A 15,280-nucleotide genomic window follows, 5' to 3' on the forward strand; every position below is an offset into this window, starting at 1 on the left:
GAAAAATTACAAAAGTGTACAAAATTACAAAAATTTCAAAATTATAAAATTACAAAGAGAGGAGACAAGCATAATGTCAGCAAGTTTTACCTTTCGAGCATCGTTGACAGAATTAACTCTCCAGCTGATAAGCACGCCACTGTGGAAGTTGAGGGCTGCGGAGATTTAGAGGGGGTTTTTTCCAATGCATCACAAAATTTCTCTGCAGCTGCAGAATCGGCACTGGCAACTTCATCACATACTTTAATGTTTTGGAAACCAGCGTGATGCTTGAACCTATTAAACCACCCATTGCTTGTCACGAACTTGGCTTGGGGTTCACCGTACTTATCCTTAATATCTTCATAAATACTTCGCTTTTGCTTGAATGGCCATTGGACTCAGGGGCACTTGCTTCTGAATCTGATTTTCCATCCATATTATTAATATCTTTTCCATCTTCGATATAGCATCTGAACACTGTTTTGTGATCACTGCTGATTTTAAATGCACTGATCCTTTAACATGTTCTTTTATACGTGCACTGTCCCTTAAAATAGTATTCACTGTTAAAGCAGCGAGACCTAATTCCGTGCAATAGATGACAAACTCTGTCCTGCTTCGTACTTCTTAATTAATCATCGTTATTTCTAAATCAATTTTGTTTCATTTCGTAGCAATGCCAGCACTTGCACTTTCCACTGATCCCTTTCCCTTCACCACTGTAATAAGTAAATAGGAATGAAGAGAAAATTCTGAAAATTTATTTATGTTTTTTATGTGATTGAAGATTTTAGTGAAGGGGAGCTCATTTCACCATAATACAGTAATGTAAAAACCCACACAGTTCCAGTTATCGGTATTATCACAAATGCAATAAGATCGAGTTTACCACCCATTTATAATAGACTGCACTAACAGAAAAGTCCAATAAACTGGAAAGTGCAAATTGTTTTTATTGTTTTATGGTAGTGACCTCCAGAAATGTGTTTTAGAAAAAATATCACAAAGGTGTTCAAAATTGATTCTTATAACGGAACATATGGAACGATGAAAGTGTAGTGCAAATTCCATTATAAAAATGATAAAAGAGATAGATAGCCTAATTATATATATAGCGAAAATTTCAACTTCCGAGGTCTTGGAAAGAATTACCAAAAAAAAAAAAAACAACGTGTTATTGGGTTCACATTACGATATTTTCACAATACCTCCATTTATTCCTATGGGATGCAAAACCCATTTTTTACCCATTACCCTTTTTTTTTTTTAAGTGTTTGTACCGGCTGGAAAAACGTAAAGTCGAATTTCCATAAGTCAAGTATTACGTAAGCCGGGGATTGGCTGTATATTTTATGTAATTAATAGATGTCAGAGCAGCAATTGCTCAAAATGCTCAATAAGCATTTATTTATATATTTGCTACGTGTATATGTTATAGGTCGAAGATATTAGAATTTTGTCAAAAATTACTGCAGCAATAGAAACTGTAAATTATATATAATTTAGACTGCGAGTGCAACAGCACTCAATAAAGCAAGTTTTTGGGGGGAAGGGGTGGGTTTGTTTTTTTTTTTTTGGAAAATTTTCAGAAATTACCAGAATTTTGAATGCTGGACTCAAAGTTTTAATGTATATAAGAAATAAGTTCTGAGAAAAAAAATATATACTTACTTCTCACTTGAATATGAATTCTTGTTTGCTATTGGTGGAATGAACTTGCTACTTGGGCCACGCCTTAGGGAATAAAAATTATGATTTTTAATTAAAAACACAATGAAATCTTTTGTAAAGATGTACAATTTAAGATATCATTTCATGGTATCTTCCCTTTTTCCCCAGCTTATCTGGTTATTTCATTCACTAAAACCAAAATTTTAAATTTATTTTGTCTATTATATGTGACACTGTGCAACAGACAAAATATCTGTCATATGTATTAATTAATAAACTTGTCACAAATGACATTTTCCAAAAGAGATATTTTTTAAATAACTTTTCTTAACCAGTTATGGAAATAATTATATAAATGCATAGTTATGGTGTAAGTGTGCATGTCTATAATTATGATTCCTGCTTGAAAAAGAATACATATTTGAACATTACTTTTTTTTTAACCTTTTTCAGAAAAAAGAATGAATATTTCAAAGAATCATCTATCACCTACCAATACTATACTTCAGCAGAATCAAACAGAATATTTTTTTTTTCTCTCTGATTTTTATTAACAAATAATTTTGAAAACCTGATGAACCATAAAGTGGATACTATCATGACAAAGTAAAATAATAGCTGTTACTCAAATACAGTAATAACCCAAAGTTACGCGATAGGTGGGTCCGACGAAAATCGCTTAAGTCAAATTCACGTAAGTCAGGGTACAACTTTGCATATAAATACATATAAATTTTGTTTAATTGGGACCAAGGACTAACAAAAACACTAGTTTAGAAGAAAAATATTTAATAAAATTGCAGTTATTTATACATATTAATACAAAATATGTATTAAAAAATAAATGAGTTACGTAAAAAAGTTATTTTGATGTCAATGGCTTCATAAAATCTAACAAATTCATCTGACAACACAGCGCCTTCTTTTTTTCAAGCAGAATTTCTTCGTAGCAAGTTAATTTTTTTATCCCTTGCTTTGTAGCTATAAGGCGTTCTTCGTTGGAGTCTATGTGTTCTAAAATTTTTAAGCCCTTTTCAATTGAGCTGAGACCGTCTATCAAACTTGCAAATGTCATGTGCTTTTCTGGTGGAACTGGGTCTGAAGTGTCAGATACTTCAGTGATGTTTTGCTCACGCATCTCTATGAGCTCATTCATTGTCAGCTCCTGACTATGTGAATCCAACAGCTCGTTGACATCATCATCATTGACTTCCAAATCTAATTGCCTGGCAAGATTAACAACTTCTTCTATCACATGAGCGACATGATCAGTTTCTGGCATTGTTTTCGTCTCGTTTTTGAAAAAAAATGAACAAAGTTTCTTCCAGAGACCATTCAATGTTTTTTTGTGAATTTCATCCCAAGATTCTTCAATGATTCTTACAGCATCTAAAACATTGAATTGTTTCCAAAAGTCTTTAACAGATATCTCACTATTTTGTCTCATAGCTTCATTCAGATGTGAAAACGAATGCCTCGTGTAGTAAGCCTTGAATGTTTTGATGACTCCTTGGCCCATCGGTTGAAGCAAGCTGGTTGTGTTTGGAGACAAAAACACAACTTTCACACGTGGGTCGAAATTAATTAGAGTGGCAGGAGGGTGACCGGATGCATTGTCAATAAGAAGCATCACTTTAAATGGAATCTGTTTAGACTTGCAATAACGTTCGGCTTCGGGTATGAAGTGGTGACCAAACCAGTCCTCAAAAACGGAAGCTGTCACCCAAGCTTTATGACTTGACTTCCAAATCACTGGTAAGTTAATTTTAGATATACAACAAAAGAAAAAATCAAGAACCGCGTAACTCCGAGTTCGTGTAAGTTGGGGTATTACTGTAGTTAAAACTGAAATTTTGGTTCCAGCTACTCTCTTTGACAAGTGAAAATGTAATTAACTCAATGCTATAATTTCCTCTTATATTGGGAAGTGAGATGGTAACAGCAAGAAGATTTAAGTGTATGGGAAATAAACAGGGGACCTGATAATTTAGTAGTAGTAGTGGCATGTGATGCAAGAAAGCAAATGTATGAGCTTATGCAGCATCAGCCAAAAAAAAAAAAAAAAACACACACACCATTCCCTCCAAATGCCTGTCCAGTTCCTCCTTAAATTTATTCAACCTATCAACTTCCACAACGTCAGATGGAAGTTTGTTCCAGAAATTAACCACCCGCTGGCTAAAGGCAAATTTCCGCACATCTATTCTACATCTGTCTTTTCTTAATTTGAATTTATGCCCCCTTGGGTTCGTAATCTGAACAAGTAGAAGGATCCCATCATAATTCAGCGTGCTGAACCCATTCAAGGCCTTATATACCTCGATCAGATCACCGCTCAGTGCCTAGTCTCCAGCCACTGCAATTTGCAGAACTTAAGCCTCTCTTGGTAAGAGGATCCCTTCATTCCCCTCACCAATCTTCTTGCCCTTCTCTGTACACACTCAAGTAAATCTACATCCTTCCTAAAGTGAGGCCTCCAGACCTGTACGCAGTACTCAAGGCGTGGCCTGACCATTCCTGACCAAAAATTCCTATATATAATTGACAAAACCCCATGACCTGCCCTGGCAGCCTGTCTGCATTGCTCAGAGAACTTCATATCTGACTGCACAATTACTCCCAGGTCTTTTTCATTTTCTACTACCTTAAGTGTAGTACCACACAGTTGGTACGTTTCTCTGGGGTTACTTCTACCCATATGCAGTACTTTGCATTTGTCAAGGTTAAACTTCAGTTGCCACTTCTTAGCCCATCTGCCCAAATTATCTAGATCCTGTTGCAGTAGCGCACTGCCATTACTGTCATTAACAACCCTGCCAACCTTTGTATCATCTGCAAACTTCAACATTAAGCCTGATATACCTTCATCAATATCATTGATAAATATACAAAACAACAGTGGACCTAACAACGAACCCTGTGGGACTCCACTAATAACATTAGTCCAAGAAGAGCAGCACCCATTGATTACCACCCTCTGTCTTCTAGCACTTAACCATCCTTTTATCCATTGTAGCAACTTACCCTTAATACCATTCTGCTCCAATTTGTACAATAGTCTTCCATGTGCAACAGTGTCAAAAGCTTTCCTGAAATCCAAATATATGATATCAAAATTATTTTTTGCATCAAGTTCCTTTGTAACCACATCATAATATCCTATCAAATTTGTTAGACAAGACTTTCCCTTAACAAACCCATGCTGTGTCTGATTTATTGCTGCAGTCCTGTCTAGATGATCCTGCAATGCATCTTTAACCAGCGACTCCATTATTTTACCCAGAACAGAAGTTAAACTAACTGGTCTGTAATTACTTGAATTTCCATTCATTTCCCATGAGACAGAAAGTGCTGAGAATCGATCGATCGATCTCTCTCTCTCTCTCTCTCTCTCTCTCTCTCTGCACAAACTTAACTTCATAAAATATTGCAATAATTAAGCAAATACTAAAAATTTATCGATTACCAAATTTAGACTTACAAGGTACTGAAAAGAATGCAACTTACTAGAAATAGCTTAATGAAAGGTAAGAATTAAATACCTAAAATATCACAGAAAATAACTTCAAAAATTATCAGAATTAAATTTACAAGATATTAAATAAATGAAGTAAAAGCAAAAAAATTAATGTACTGACTTCTTTACCCAAACCTCTAATTCTCATAGTAATAGTAATCATGGCATGTGATGCAAGAAAGCCAGCGTATGAACTTATGTAGCATCAGCCCAAAAAAAAAAAAAAAAAATTCACACAACCATTCCCTCTAAATGTTTGTCCAGTTCCTCCTTAAATTTATTTAACCTATCAACTTCCACAACAGATGGAAGTTTATTCCAGCAATTAACCACCCGCTGGCTAAAGGCAAATTTCCACACACCTATTCTACAGCTGTCTTTCCTCAATTTGAATTTATGCCCCCTTAGGTTCGTAATCTGAACAAGTGGAAGAATCCCATCAGAATTCAGCGTGCTTAACCCATTCAAGGCCTTATACACCTCAATCAGATCACCTCGCAGGTGCCTAGTCTCCAGCCACTGCAATTTGCAGAACTTAAGCCTCTCTTGGTAAGAGGATCCCTTCATTCCCCTCACCAAGCTTCTTGCCCTTCTCTGTACATGCTCAAGCAAATCTATATCCTTCCTAAAATGAGGCCTCCAGACCTGTACGCAGTACTCAAGACATGGCCTGACCATTGCCTTATAGAGGGACAATCACCTCCTTTTCCTTCTAGCAAAATTTCTATATATTATTGACAAAACCTCATGACCTGCCCTGGCAGCCTGTCTGCATTGCTCAGAAAACTTCATATCTGACTGCACAATTACTCCCAGGTCTTTTTCATTTTCTACCACCCTAAGTGTAGTACCACACAGTTGGTTGTTGTTGTTGTTTTGGTTTTATTGGCGCATCAGCTACTAAGGCTATAATGCGCCAAGACCAGGTCATTTATCAAAAAATTTTTAAACTTTCAGTGACCTAATTAGTCAGGTCACTATGTCAAAATGTATAACAAATATATAAAAGAAAAATGTAAAAATTTTATATATGAGTAAAAATATTTATTGATTTTAAAAAGCTAAAAACAGCAGACACGTTGTCATTGTCAGATAAAATCTGACTGAGTGTATAAGGCTCAGTCAGATGGTTAAAAGCAGTAAGACGGATATTGCTAAAATCTGAACATTCGATTAAAATGTGTCTAATTGATAAAACTGTGCCACAAGACTCACACATAGGAGGGTCATCAGCCCTCAGCAAAAAAGAATGTGTCAAATGACTATGTCCTATGCGGGTCCGGGCAAGAACAACTTCCTCCTTACGATTCCTGCGCAGACTAGACTGCCACGGTTCAATTACAGGCTTTATTTGATATAATTTATTCGCAGTCTGTCTATTCCACGAATCCTGCCATTGGGAATGTATTTTCTCGTGTATTATTTGCCTGTAGTCTGTATAGGGGACTAACAGGCAGCGATTATTAATGGGAACTGCTGATTTGGCTGCGGCGTCAGCCAAATCATTTCCCCTAATCCCAATGTGGCTGGGAATCCAGCAGAAGCGGATGTCATATTCACGTTCATGGAGAACATGAATCTTCTGCTGAATGCTAGACAGGACTGGATGAGGATTATACCTCACAGATATTAAAGCCTGTAACATGCTAAGAGAGTCGGAATATAAAATGAACCGTTGGTATTGGTATTTACTAATATGATCCAAGGCTAACTCTACAGCGTGCAGCTCTGCAGTAAATATGCTGCATTCAGAGGGAATCTGCTCTGATATAGTGCTGTCTGTAAAGACAGCAGCAGATCCCACATATGATTCCGACTTCAAACCGTCTGTGTAGACTGGCGCGAAGTCAGAATATTCAGTTCGGTGTGCTGAATGAAGCTGCAGGTAGACACATGATGGAGTGTCCGACTTTCCCCAGTTTCTAAGCGACAAGTCGCAGGCCGGGACACGAGCATGCCAGGGTGGAAAGGGTTGCTTTGATGTTCGGGCAACCTTGTCTACCTTGATATTAAGTTCTTTGAGTAGCTCTTGGAAACGAATACCAAAAGGACGATTGGCAGTCTTTCGCGTATTGTATAAATTTTCCCATCGTGGCTCAAAAACGAATGGCCACGTAGGATGGTCTGGCAGGGATTTCAGTTTTAAGGCGTACTTTAGAGACAACTGCTTACGTCGAAGTGATAACGGTGGTTCGTTTGCTTCGACGTATAAGCTCTGGACAGGAGATGTTCGAAATGCTCCAGTAGCGATGCGTATAGCCTGATGATGGACGGTCCAGCCACCGCAGGACACTGTCTCGGGCTGAGGAATATACCTGGGACCCATAATCTAGTTTGGATCGCACTAGTGCACGGTAAAGCCGAAGAATGGTACATCGGTCTGCTCCCCAAGATGTAGAGGAGAGCGAGCGGAGAATATTAAGTCCACGTGTGCACTTGGTGCGGAGTTGACGAATGTGATCCAAAAAAGTTAGTTTTTTATCGAAAATGAGTCCCAAGAATTTTGTGTTCGCTGCTACTGGAATAGCATTATGTCCGAGCCTTAATTCGGGTTCAGGATGAAGATTACGCTTGCGACAAAAGTGTACGCAAACGGTCTTCTCCGGCGAGAACCTGAAGCCATTAGCAAGTGCCCAGGAATTTAGACTATCAATGGCTTTCTGCAGTTGTCTTTCAATAACCCTCATGTTGCACGACTGGCAAAAAATGCTAAAGTCATCAACATAGAGGGCACTGTTTACAGTTGGAGGAAGTTGTTCTGTGATGGAATTTATTTTGATGGCAAAAAGCGTGACACTTAATACTGATCCTTGTGGTACTCCCTCCTCTTGGCTAAAGGAGCGAGAGAGTGAGGATCCCACACGAACTTGGAACGATCGATTGGCTAAAAAGTTTTGAATAAAAAAGGGCAGATGCCCTCTTAGGCCTAGGCTATGTAAGTCTTTTAAAATGCCAAATCTCCAAGTTGTGTCATACGCTTTCTCCATGTCAAAGAACACCGACACCAAGTGTTCCCGTTTTAGGAAAGCATCCCGGATGGATGCCTCCATTCTAATAAGATGGTCCAAAGTGGACCGGTTTCTTCGGAAGCCGCACTGGATGCTGGAGAGAAGGTCATTTGATTCTAAATACCATATTAAACGAGAATTGACCATTCTCTCCAGGATTTTGCACAGACAGCTAGTCAGAGCAATAGGACGATAGTTGGTGGTGGCTTTTGGATCCTTTCCTGGCTTGGGGAAGGCAAGAACGATTGCCTTTCGCCAGGAGTCCGGAAACTGCCCTTCAGTAAAGATTCTGTTATACAGAAGGAGCAGACAATCCATAGATTTTGGTGAAAGATGTTTAATCATTTCATAATGGATGCCATCTGGTCCAACAGCACTTGCTTTGGAAAGAGCGAGGGCTCTTTTCAGTTCCTCTATAGTGAATGCCCCGTTGTAAGGATAGAGGCCCTTGGTCTTAAAATTAAGTGCTTGCCTTTCCAGTTTATGTTTAAGGACCAGGAACTCTGGGGAATACGAAGATGTTGCAGAGATCTTAGAGAATGTTTCCCCAAGAGCATTGGCTATTGCAGTTGGATATGCAATAGCGCATCCATTATAATCTAGGAATGCAGAAGGGTGGGAGGTATATTTTCCCTTCATTTTCCGGATTTTATCCCAGACTACCTTAGAGTTGGTAGACTGGTTAATAGATGATGTAAAACGGATCCACGATTCCTTTTGACTCTGACGACGGATGTAGCGTGCTTTGGCTCGTGCACGTTTGAAGGCTATAAGGTTGTTCGTGGTAGGATATCGGCGAAATATCCCCCACGCTTTGTTTTGAGCCTTTTTGGCTGCTGTGCATTGTGAATTCCACCAAGGTTTGGGAAATGGTGGAAACTGGGCTGATGTTTTTGGGACAGCATTCGCAGCTGCTTGGACAATATGTTCTGTGATGTACTTAACTGCATCATTGATAGGCTCTTGACTGACTGTGCTAAGATCAAAATTTGCCTGATGTTGGAAGGCAGTCCAGTCAGCCTGATCAATCTTCCACCGTGGTAACCTGAAGGGAAGACAAGGTCTCCCACTGTGTAACAAGGTTATCACAGGGGAGTGATCGCTTCCGTATGGATTCTCCTCCATTTCCCAGGTGAGTGAAGGGAGTAGAGAAGGGGAGCAGATAGAGAGATCAATGGCAGAAAAAGTACGGGTATTATTTTTTTAAATTATTAATTGTGATTTTTTGCGGAACACTTGTTCACATCTCACAGAACACTAGTGTTCCACGGAACACAGTTTGAGAAACACTGGTCTACAGTAATGTCAGGAGATCTGTCAATAAAATAAGTGAATTCGAACTCCTGGTTAGGACTACTACTGCTGACATAATAGGACTAAAACATGATGTCACACAGAAATATGAGTTGAAAGTTTCATTATGGTATGTACAATGTATTCAAAAAGGATAGAGAAAGTAGAATTTTGTATTGAATTGAATGAAATCAATTAAGTAAAGGAATCAGCTACAGTAGCAAAGAAGTCTGATTTGTATTAGACTTATACTCTGCTAATATGGCTGAATTCTTTCATATTAGTCAACTGATTTGTTTCTAAAAAATCTCTTACTTTGATAATTATATTTTTACTGGGAACATGTGAAATATCTGAGTACAAAGTAGAATCAAATCCAAAATGTGCGACAAGATTTTCAGGAGAAATTCGATTCCCACTCCAAAGTGAAAATAAAAAAAGTCTTTTAAAATATCAAAATTACTTCTTTATAACAAATTTTTACTTCTGTTCTTCAAAACAAAAAATAAATTTTTTATTTTACCTTGTGCCCAAACACTTACGAGATACCCCATAATTGTTGGAAGAGACCACATATTTTGATGAGCCATACTTCTTCTGTTGTTCAACTGCCTAATAAAAATTAAAACTAATTTTAATTTAAAATTAATTTAATATTGAAACTAATATTTAATGAATTATTAATAAAGATGACACCAATTAAGCTGCAATTTATCCGTGAGAAATGAGAAAGTTTCAAGAGAATCAAAACTACAGTAATTCACTGCCAATAAAATTATCTGCAAACAAATGACACCTAAAAAACAAAAAAAAAAAAAAAAAAATTGTGTGCGTGATCACCACATGCTCTAATGCACTTATTACATTATTCTAAAAGTTTCTGAAAAAGAGTCAGCAATGGAATCTAAAGAGATGATGTTCAGTTCAGCAGTTACATTTTTCTTTGTCCACAATATCCTGAAATCTTTTTCCTTTGAGGGCAGTTTTCACCTGAGTAAGAGGAAGGAGTCTGCTGGTGCTAAATGAGGAGAATAGGATGGATGGATGGATGATCTGTATAATACCATGATTCTTCAAAAATGTCTTCGCAACAAGTGTGGAAAGGGTGGAGCATTCTCACGCAAAAAGAACCAGCTTCCTTTCTCTCGAAATTACAACCTCACTGGGAAAATACATTTCAACAGTCTTTGCAGCACCTATATGTAGAATGCAGCATTGACTCTTTCCTCTTCAGATATAAATTCCTTGTGAATTACTTAACACTCTGACACTTCATCTCTGGTACTGAAACACCCAACACTCATCTCCAATGACAACAGAGTTGAGGAAATTAGGATTGTCTTGACAAGTCTGGATGAAGTCTTTGCATGATGACACTCTTCATCACTTCTGCTCATCTGTGAGGCTGTGCAGCACAAACTTTGCAGATTCTCCTTTTTCTTAAATCTTCATGCTGAATTTGACAATGTTTCCGTGTTCATATCCAATTCATCAGGCATCATTCTGAGGGTCAAACAACAATCTCTTGCTATAATTCCCAAACTTTTGCAGCTGTCTTCGTTTCAAGAGGTTGACGTGCTCACTTCTTGGATCATTGCAAACATCCTCATGTCCATCTTTGAACTGCTTATACCATTTAAACACACTGGTATAACTTGACATTTAATCGCCATAAACAGTTTTTAACATTTCATATGTTTCTGTTGCAGATTTTCCCAGTTTAAAACAAAATTTGATATTTGTTCATTGCTCCATTGCAAAATCCTGGCTGGAACATTAACACTACTAATGAAACTGGCTGTTACTTGCAACCTATCAGCCTACTGGATAATCTCTGTACCAGCATGTTGGAGGAAGTCTGAACTGCACAACAGACCACTTTCAATTATTTTCAAACTCATTGAACATGACTACAACAGCACCAGTCAGCAAATTTATTGCCTCATAGTTTAATATGAAATTTAATGAAAAATCCATTGAATCCAAATAATGTCAAAATTTTGATTTTAAATTCTTTAATTAAATTTTAATTTAAGTGAAGACCTCTACAGTCAATTTTTTAAAATTAATTTTATTTTATTATTTTTATGGTACATTCTAAATAGATTAGTTATGAAAATAGTTTGATATTAAATTCAACGAAAATCCACCAAATACAACCCAATACATGTCTAAAATAGTAACCTGACATGTATTAAAAACTGTCCAATTTTAATGAAATCTGAATTGACTTAACAGATTTTTCTGAAAGTGCCTATCATAAAATTTCATGAAAATCAGTTCAGTTGGAGTTTGATTGTCACATATAGAAAGACAAGTTTTTTTTGTTTTTTTTTCTTGTTAGTTGTTGGCACATCAGCTTCTATGGCCATAATGCACCTCCCAAAGTTTTTGCATTTTACTGTGATCCAAGCCCGAGGCGGGAGTCGAACCCACGACCTTTGGGTTGTCAGGCATGCACTTTACCTACCTGGCTAGCCCAGTCGGCAAAAAAAGACAAGTTGAAATACCCCCTGAAGCTAATGGAATATTTTTGCAAATATGACAAAAAACAGCAGACACAATCAAAAAAGTACTGCATGGCTATGGCAAACTTCAAGTCTCCAATATGCAAGGCAGTTATATCATCACAACAGATAATAAGAATCACAACCACTTAGTATTGTCTGATGCCACCAATCTGACTTTTATGACAAATGATAAAGTTCTTTATCAATTCTCAGCAAAGTGATAAAGAAACTCAACATGGCCAAACCACTGCCTGAATTTCTGAGTAAAGTTAAGTTCTAACTATTCTGTCCTTTCTACCACATCATATGAGCAATGTCTTTTTGGAGTCATAAGAGGTACCATTAGTAAATGACATCATTGAGTATGGAGTGAGATATTTTTAGACAGATAGCAGAAGGCAGTTTCACTGACAAAAGTGGTATTTGAGGAGGAGTACAGCACTTACTGGCATTATGCATAACGTAGGTTTTTCCAGAGAATAACATTTTTATTTTGCCACATTACCTCACATCCAAATCATTTCTGCAATACCAAGAGACATTCACTAATATCCAAACAGATGTGTACCAAATAAGTCAAGCATTTTCACCATAGTGTGAATGATTGTAAACATAACTACAAGTCTACACGGGCAATGAAAACAATTCTAGCACATTTTCTAACAATTCAGCACATTCTGAATTTGTTTTTGATACTATTTTGTTGTATTGCAAACTCAATTGCCTTTTAATTGGGAAACCTTGTAAAACCATTATAACAATAAATATACAATAAATGTACAACTATTTACATTATTCACTTAGAGGACAGGTTAACCCCAACATAGAGACTCAGAGGGGTTTACAAGTGAGTAATAATAATTATTGAAAAATATAAAATTAAAATTAAAAATCAGTCAAAAGGAAGTCCAAAAGTTCAAATCAGTGCTGGCTCAGCTAATATGAGTTAAGATTGCCATAACTAGAGCAGTTCCTTGGTGATTTTCTGTATGCACCTCTAATCCACATATCTCCCCCCCCTCTAGCGGGACTGTCCTTGTGGTATTTACCTGTTCTCACCATGTGATATCAATATCTTAAACCTATTTAGTCAAAAAAATAAGGTGAGGGTGGATCTACTGGAATTAGATTGTATCCTCCAGAGCACGAATGTTCAGACACTTTGTTGGTAGTGCCCAAACAATTTTTAAAAAAGCTTTGAAGAATAATGTATTTACTAAAATCATTCCAACATTGTCAGGGCAACTGTGATCATCATCATCATCAGCCATTTTCAATCCACTGCAGGATGAAGGCTTCTCCAGCAACTTTCCAGTTCCTTCTGTTTTGAGCACTGGCCATCCATTTACTACTCAAAAACTCATGAATTTCATCTATCCATCTCCGCCTTTGTCTTCCAGGTTTTCGTCTAGCTCCTCTTGGGTACCATTCTGTTATTTTCTTAGTCCATCTGTCATCATGTCTTCGAGCTATGTGTCCTGCCCAAGACCATTTTAGTTCTTTAGTTTTGATAAGAATGTCCTTTACTTGAGTTTGCTGCCTAATCCATGTGTTTCTCTTCTTATCTAACAGTCTGATTCCCAATATAATTCGTTCCATTCTTCGCTGTGTAGTTCTTAGCTTCTCTTCCATTCTTTTGGTGAGTGCCCAAGTTTCACTTCCATAAGTCATGGTGGGGAGTATACATTGATTCATTATTTTACGTTTCAGACAAACTGGGATATTGCTCTTCAGTATGTGACTATATTTCCTGAATGCTATCCATCCAAAATTTATTCTTCTCTTGCCTTCCAGCCATTTATCATTATTACAGCTAATAACTTGTCCCAGATAAGTATATGACTCCACCTTTTCAATTACTGCTCCTTCAATCATTATTTCCCTTTCTGTGGCATACTTGTTCATCATTACTTTTGTTTTAGCCATATTCATCTTTAGTCCAAAATCCTTATTAGCTGTGCATAACTGATTAAGATTTTCCTCTAATTCTTTGGGATCATGGCTTATGAACACAATGTCATCTGCAAATCGTAAATGGTTTAGGTACTCTCCGTTCACATTGACTCCTTTCTGCGACCAGTCTAATCTTCTGAAAGCTTCCTCAAGGGCAGCAGTAAACAGCTTCGGAGATATTGTGTCTCCTTGTCGAACTCCTTTCTCGATTTTAAATTTGCTACTGTCTTTGTCTAGTCTAATAAAGGTTGTAGCACTCTCATATATTTTCTTCAAAATCATAACATATGGAGTATCTATGCCTTGTCTTTCCAGTGCCCGAAACATTGCCTTATGCTGTATGGAGTCAAATGCCTTTTCATAATCCACAAATGCCAGGCATAATGGTGTTTTATATTCATTTGCTTTCTCCATTAGATGTGATATTACGTGAAGGTGATCCATAGTTGAGAATCCTGTCCTAAAGCCAGCTTGCTCTTTTGGTTGATTCTCATTAAGTATTCTTTCTAATCTGTTAGTAATGACCCTTGTGAACAACTTGTAGATATGAGATAACAAGCTAATTGGTCTATAATTTCCAATTTCTGATTTATCTCCTTTCTTATGCAGCAAAACTATGATTGCATTATTCCACTGCTTAGGCATCACACCTTTTCTAATGCACTTTGTGAAGAGCCTTGCCAGTTTTTGTGTTATGTCTCTTCCTCCCAATTTTAACAACTCTACAGTAACTTCATCTTCCCCCGGGGCTTTCCGATTCTTTATTTTCTTCAATGCATGTTCTACCTCATCAGGAAGAATATCGGGTATGTCGTATGTGTTGCTACTTTGCAATCCATCTTCCCCACTCCTGGTATCATTCCCTCGCTCCTTGTATAATTCTCTATAGTAGTCTTCTGCTATTTGAATTATGCCTTCTCTGCTGTTTATAAGTACACCATCGCTATTCTTCAGTTTCAGTATCATTTGTCTTTCTGTATTACTGCTCATGGCTGCTGATTTAAATCCTTTCTTTTCCCTTAATGCTTGTTCTACTTTTCTTGTGTTAAATCTTCTTATGTCCTCTCTGAGTCTCTTTCTAATGGCTTTGCATAACACAGTATACTCAATTTTCTCCCTGTCAGTGTTTTTCTTGCTCTTCATTTGTCGTCTTTGGTTCATCATGACAAGTGTTTCTTGACTAATTTTTTCTTCTTTGGATTTCTGTTTCCCTATAGGTTTCTTGGGCTTTATCACTTTCAGAAAGTTGTAATATTCCTCGTCGATATCTTGGTCCTGAGCAGTCTGCAGAAGCTCAAACTTGTTTTTAAGTTCCAGTACATACTGCTTTTTCTCCTCCTCTGTTA

The 15,280-nt window shown here is 37.2% G+C and overlaps 1 protein-coding gene across 1 annotated transcript in view; it reads right to left on the minus strand.

The window, feature by feature from the left end:
* LOC150087383 (fidgetin-like protein 1) overlaps positions 1-15,280 on the minus strand; it is a 142,534-nt gene that overhangs the window by 105,907 nt on the left and 21,347 nt on the right. Inside the window, exons 3-4 of the mRNA XM_090372036.1 lie at positions 9,995-10,083; positions 1,654-1,716 (exon numbers count right to left, since the gene is read on the minus strand). Of these exons, the coding sequence (XP_090228162.1) occupies positions 1,654-1,716; positions 9,995-10,083 (152 nt within the window). The remainder of the gene's footprint in view (positions 1-1,653; positions 1,717-9,994; positions 10,084-15,280) is intronic.

The sequence above is a fragment of the Mastigoproctus giganteus genome, chromosome 4 (genome assembly GCF_048544385.1).
Source record: "Mastigoproctus giganteus isolate SK-2022 chromosome 4, ASM4854438v1, whole genome shotgun sequence".
Classification (NCBI taxonomy): Eukaryota; Metazoa; Arthropoda; class Arachnida; order Uropygi; family Thelyphonidae; genus Mastigoproctus; species Mastigoproctus giganteus.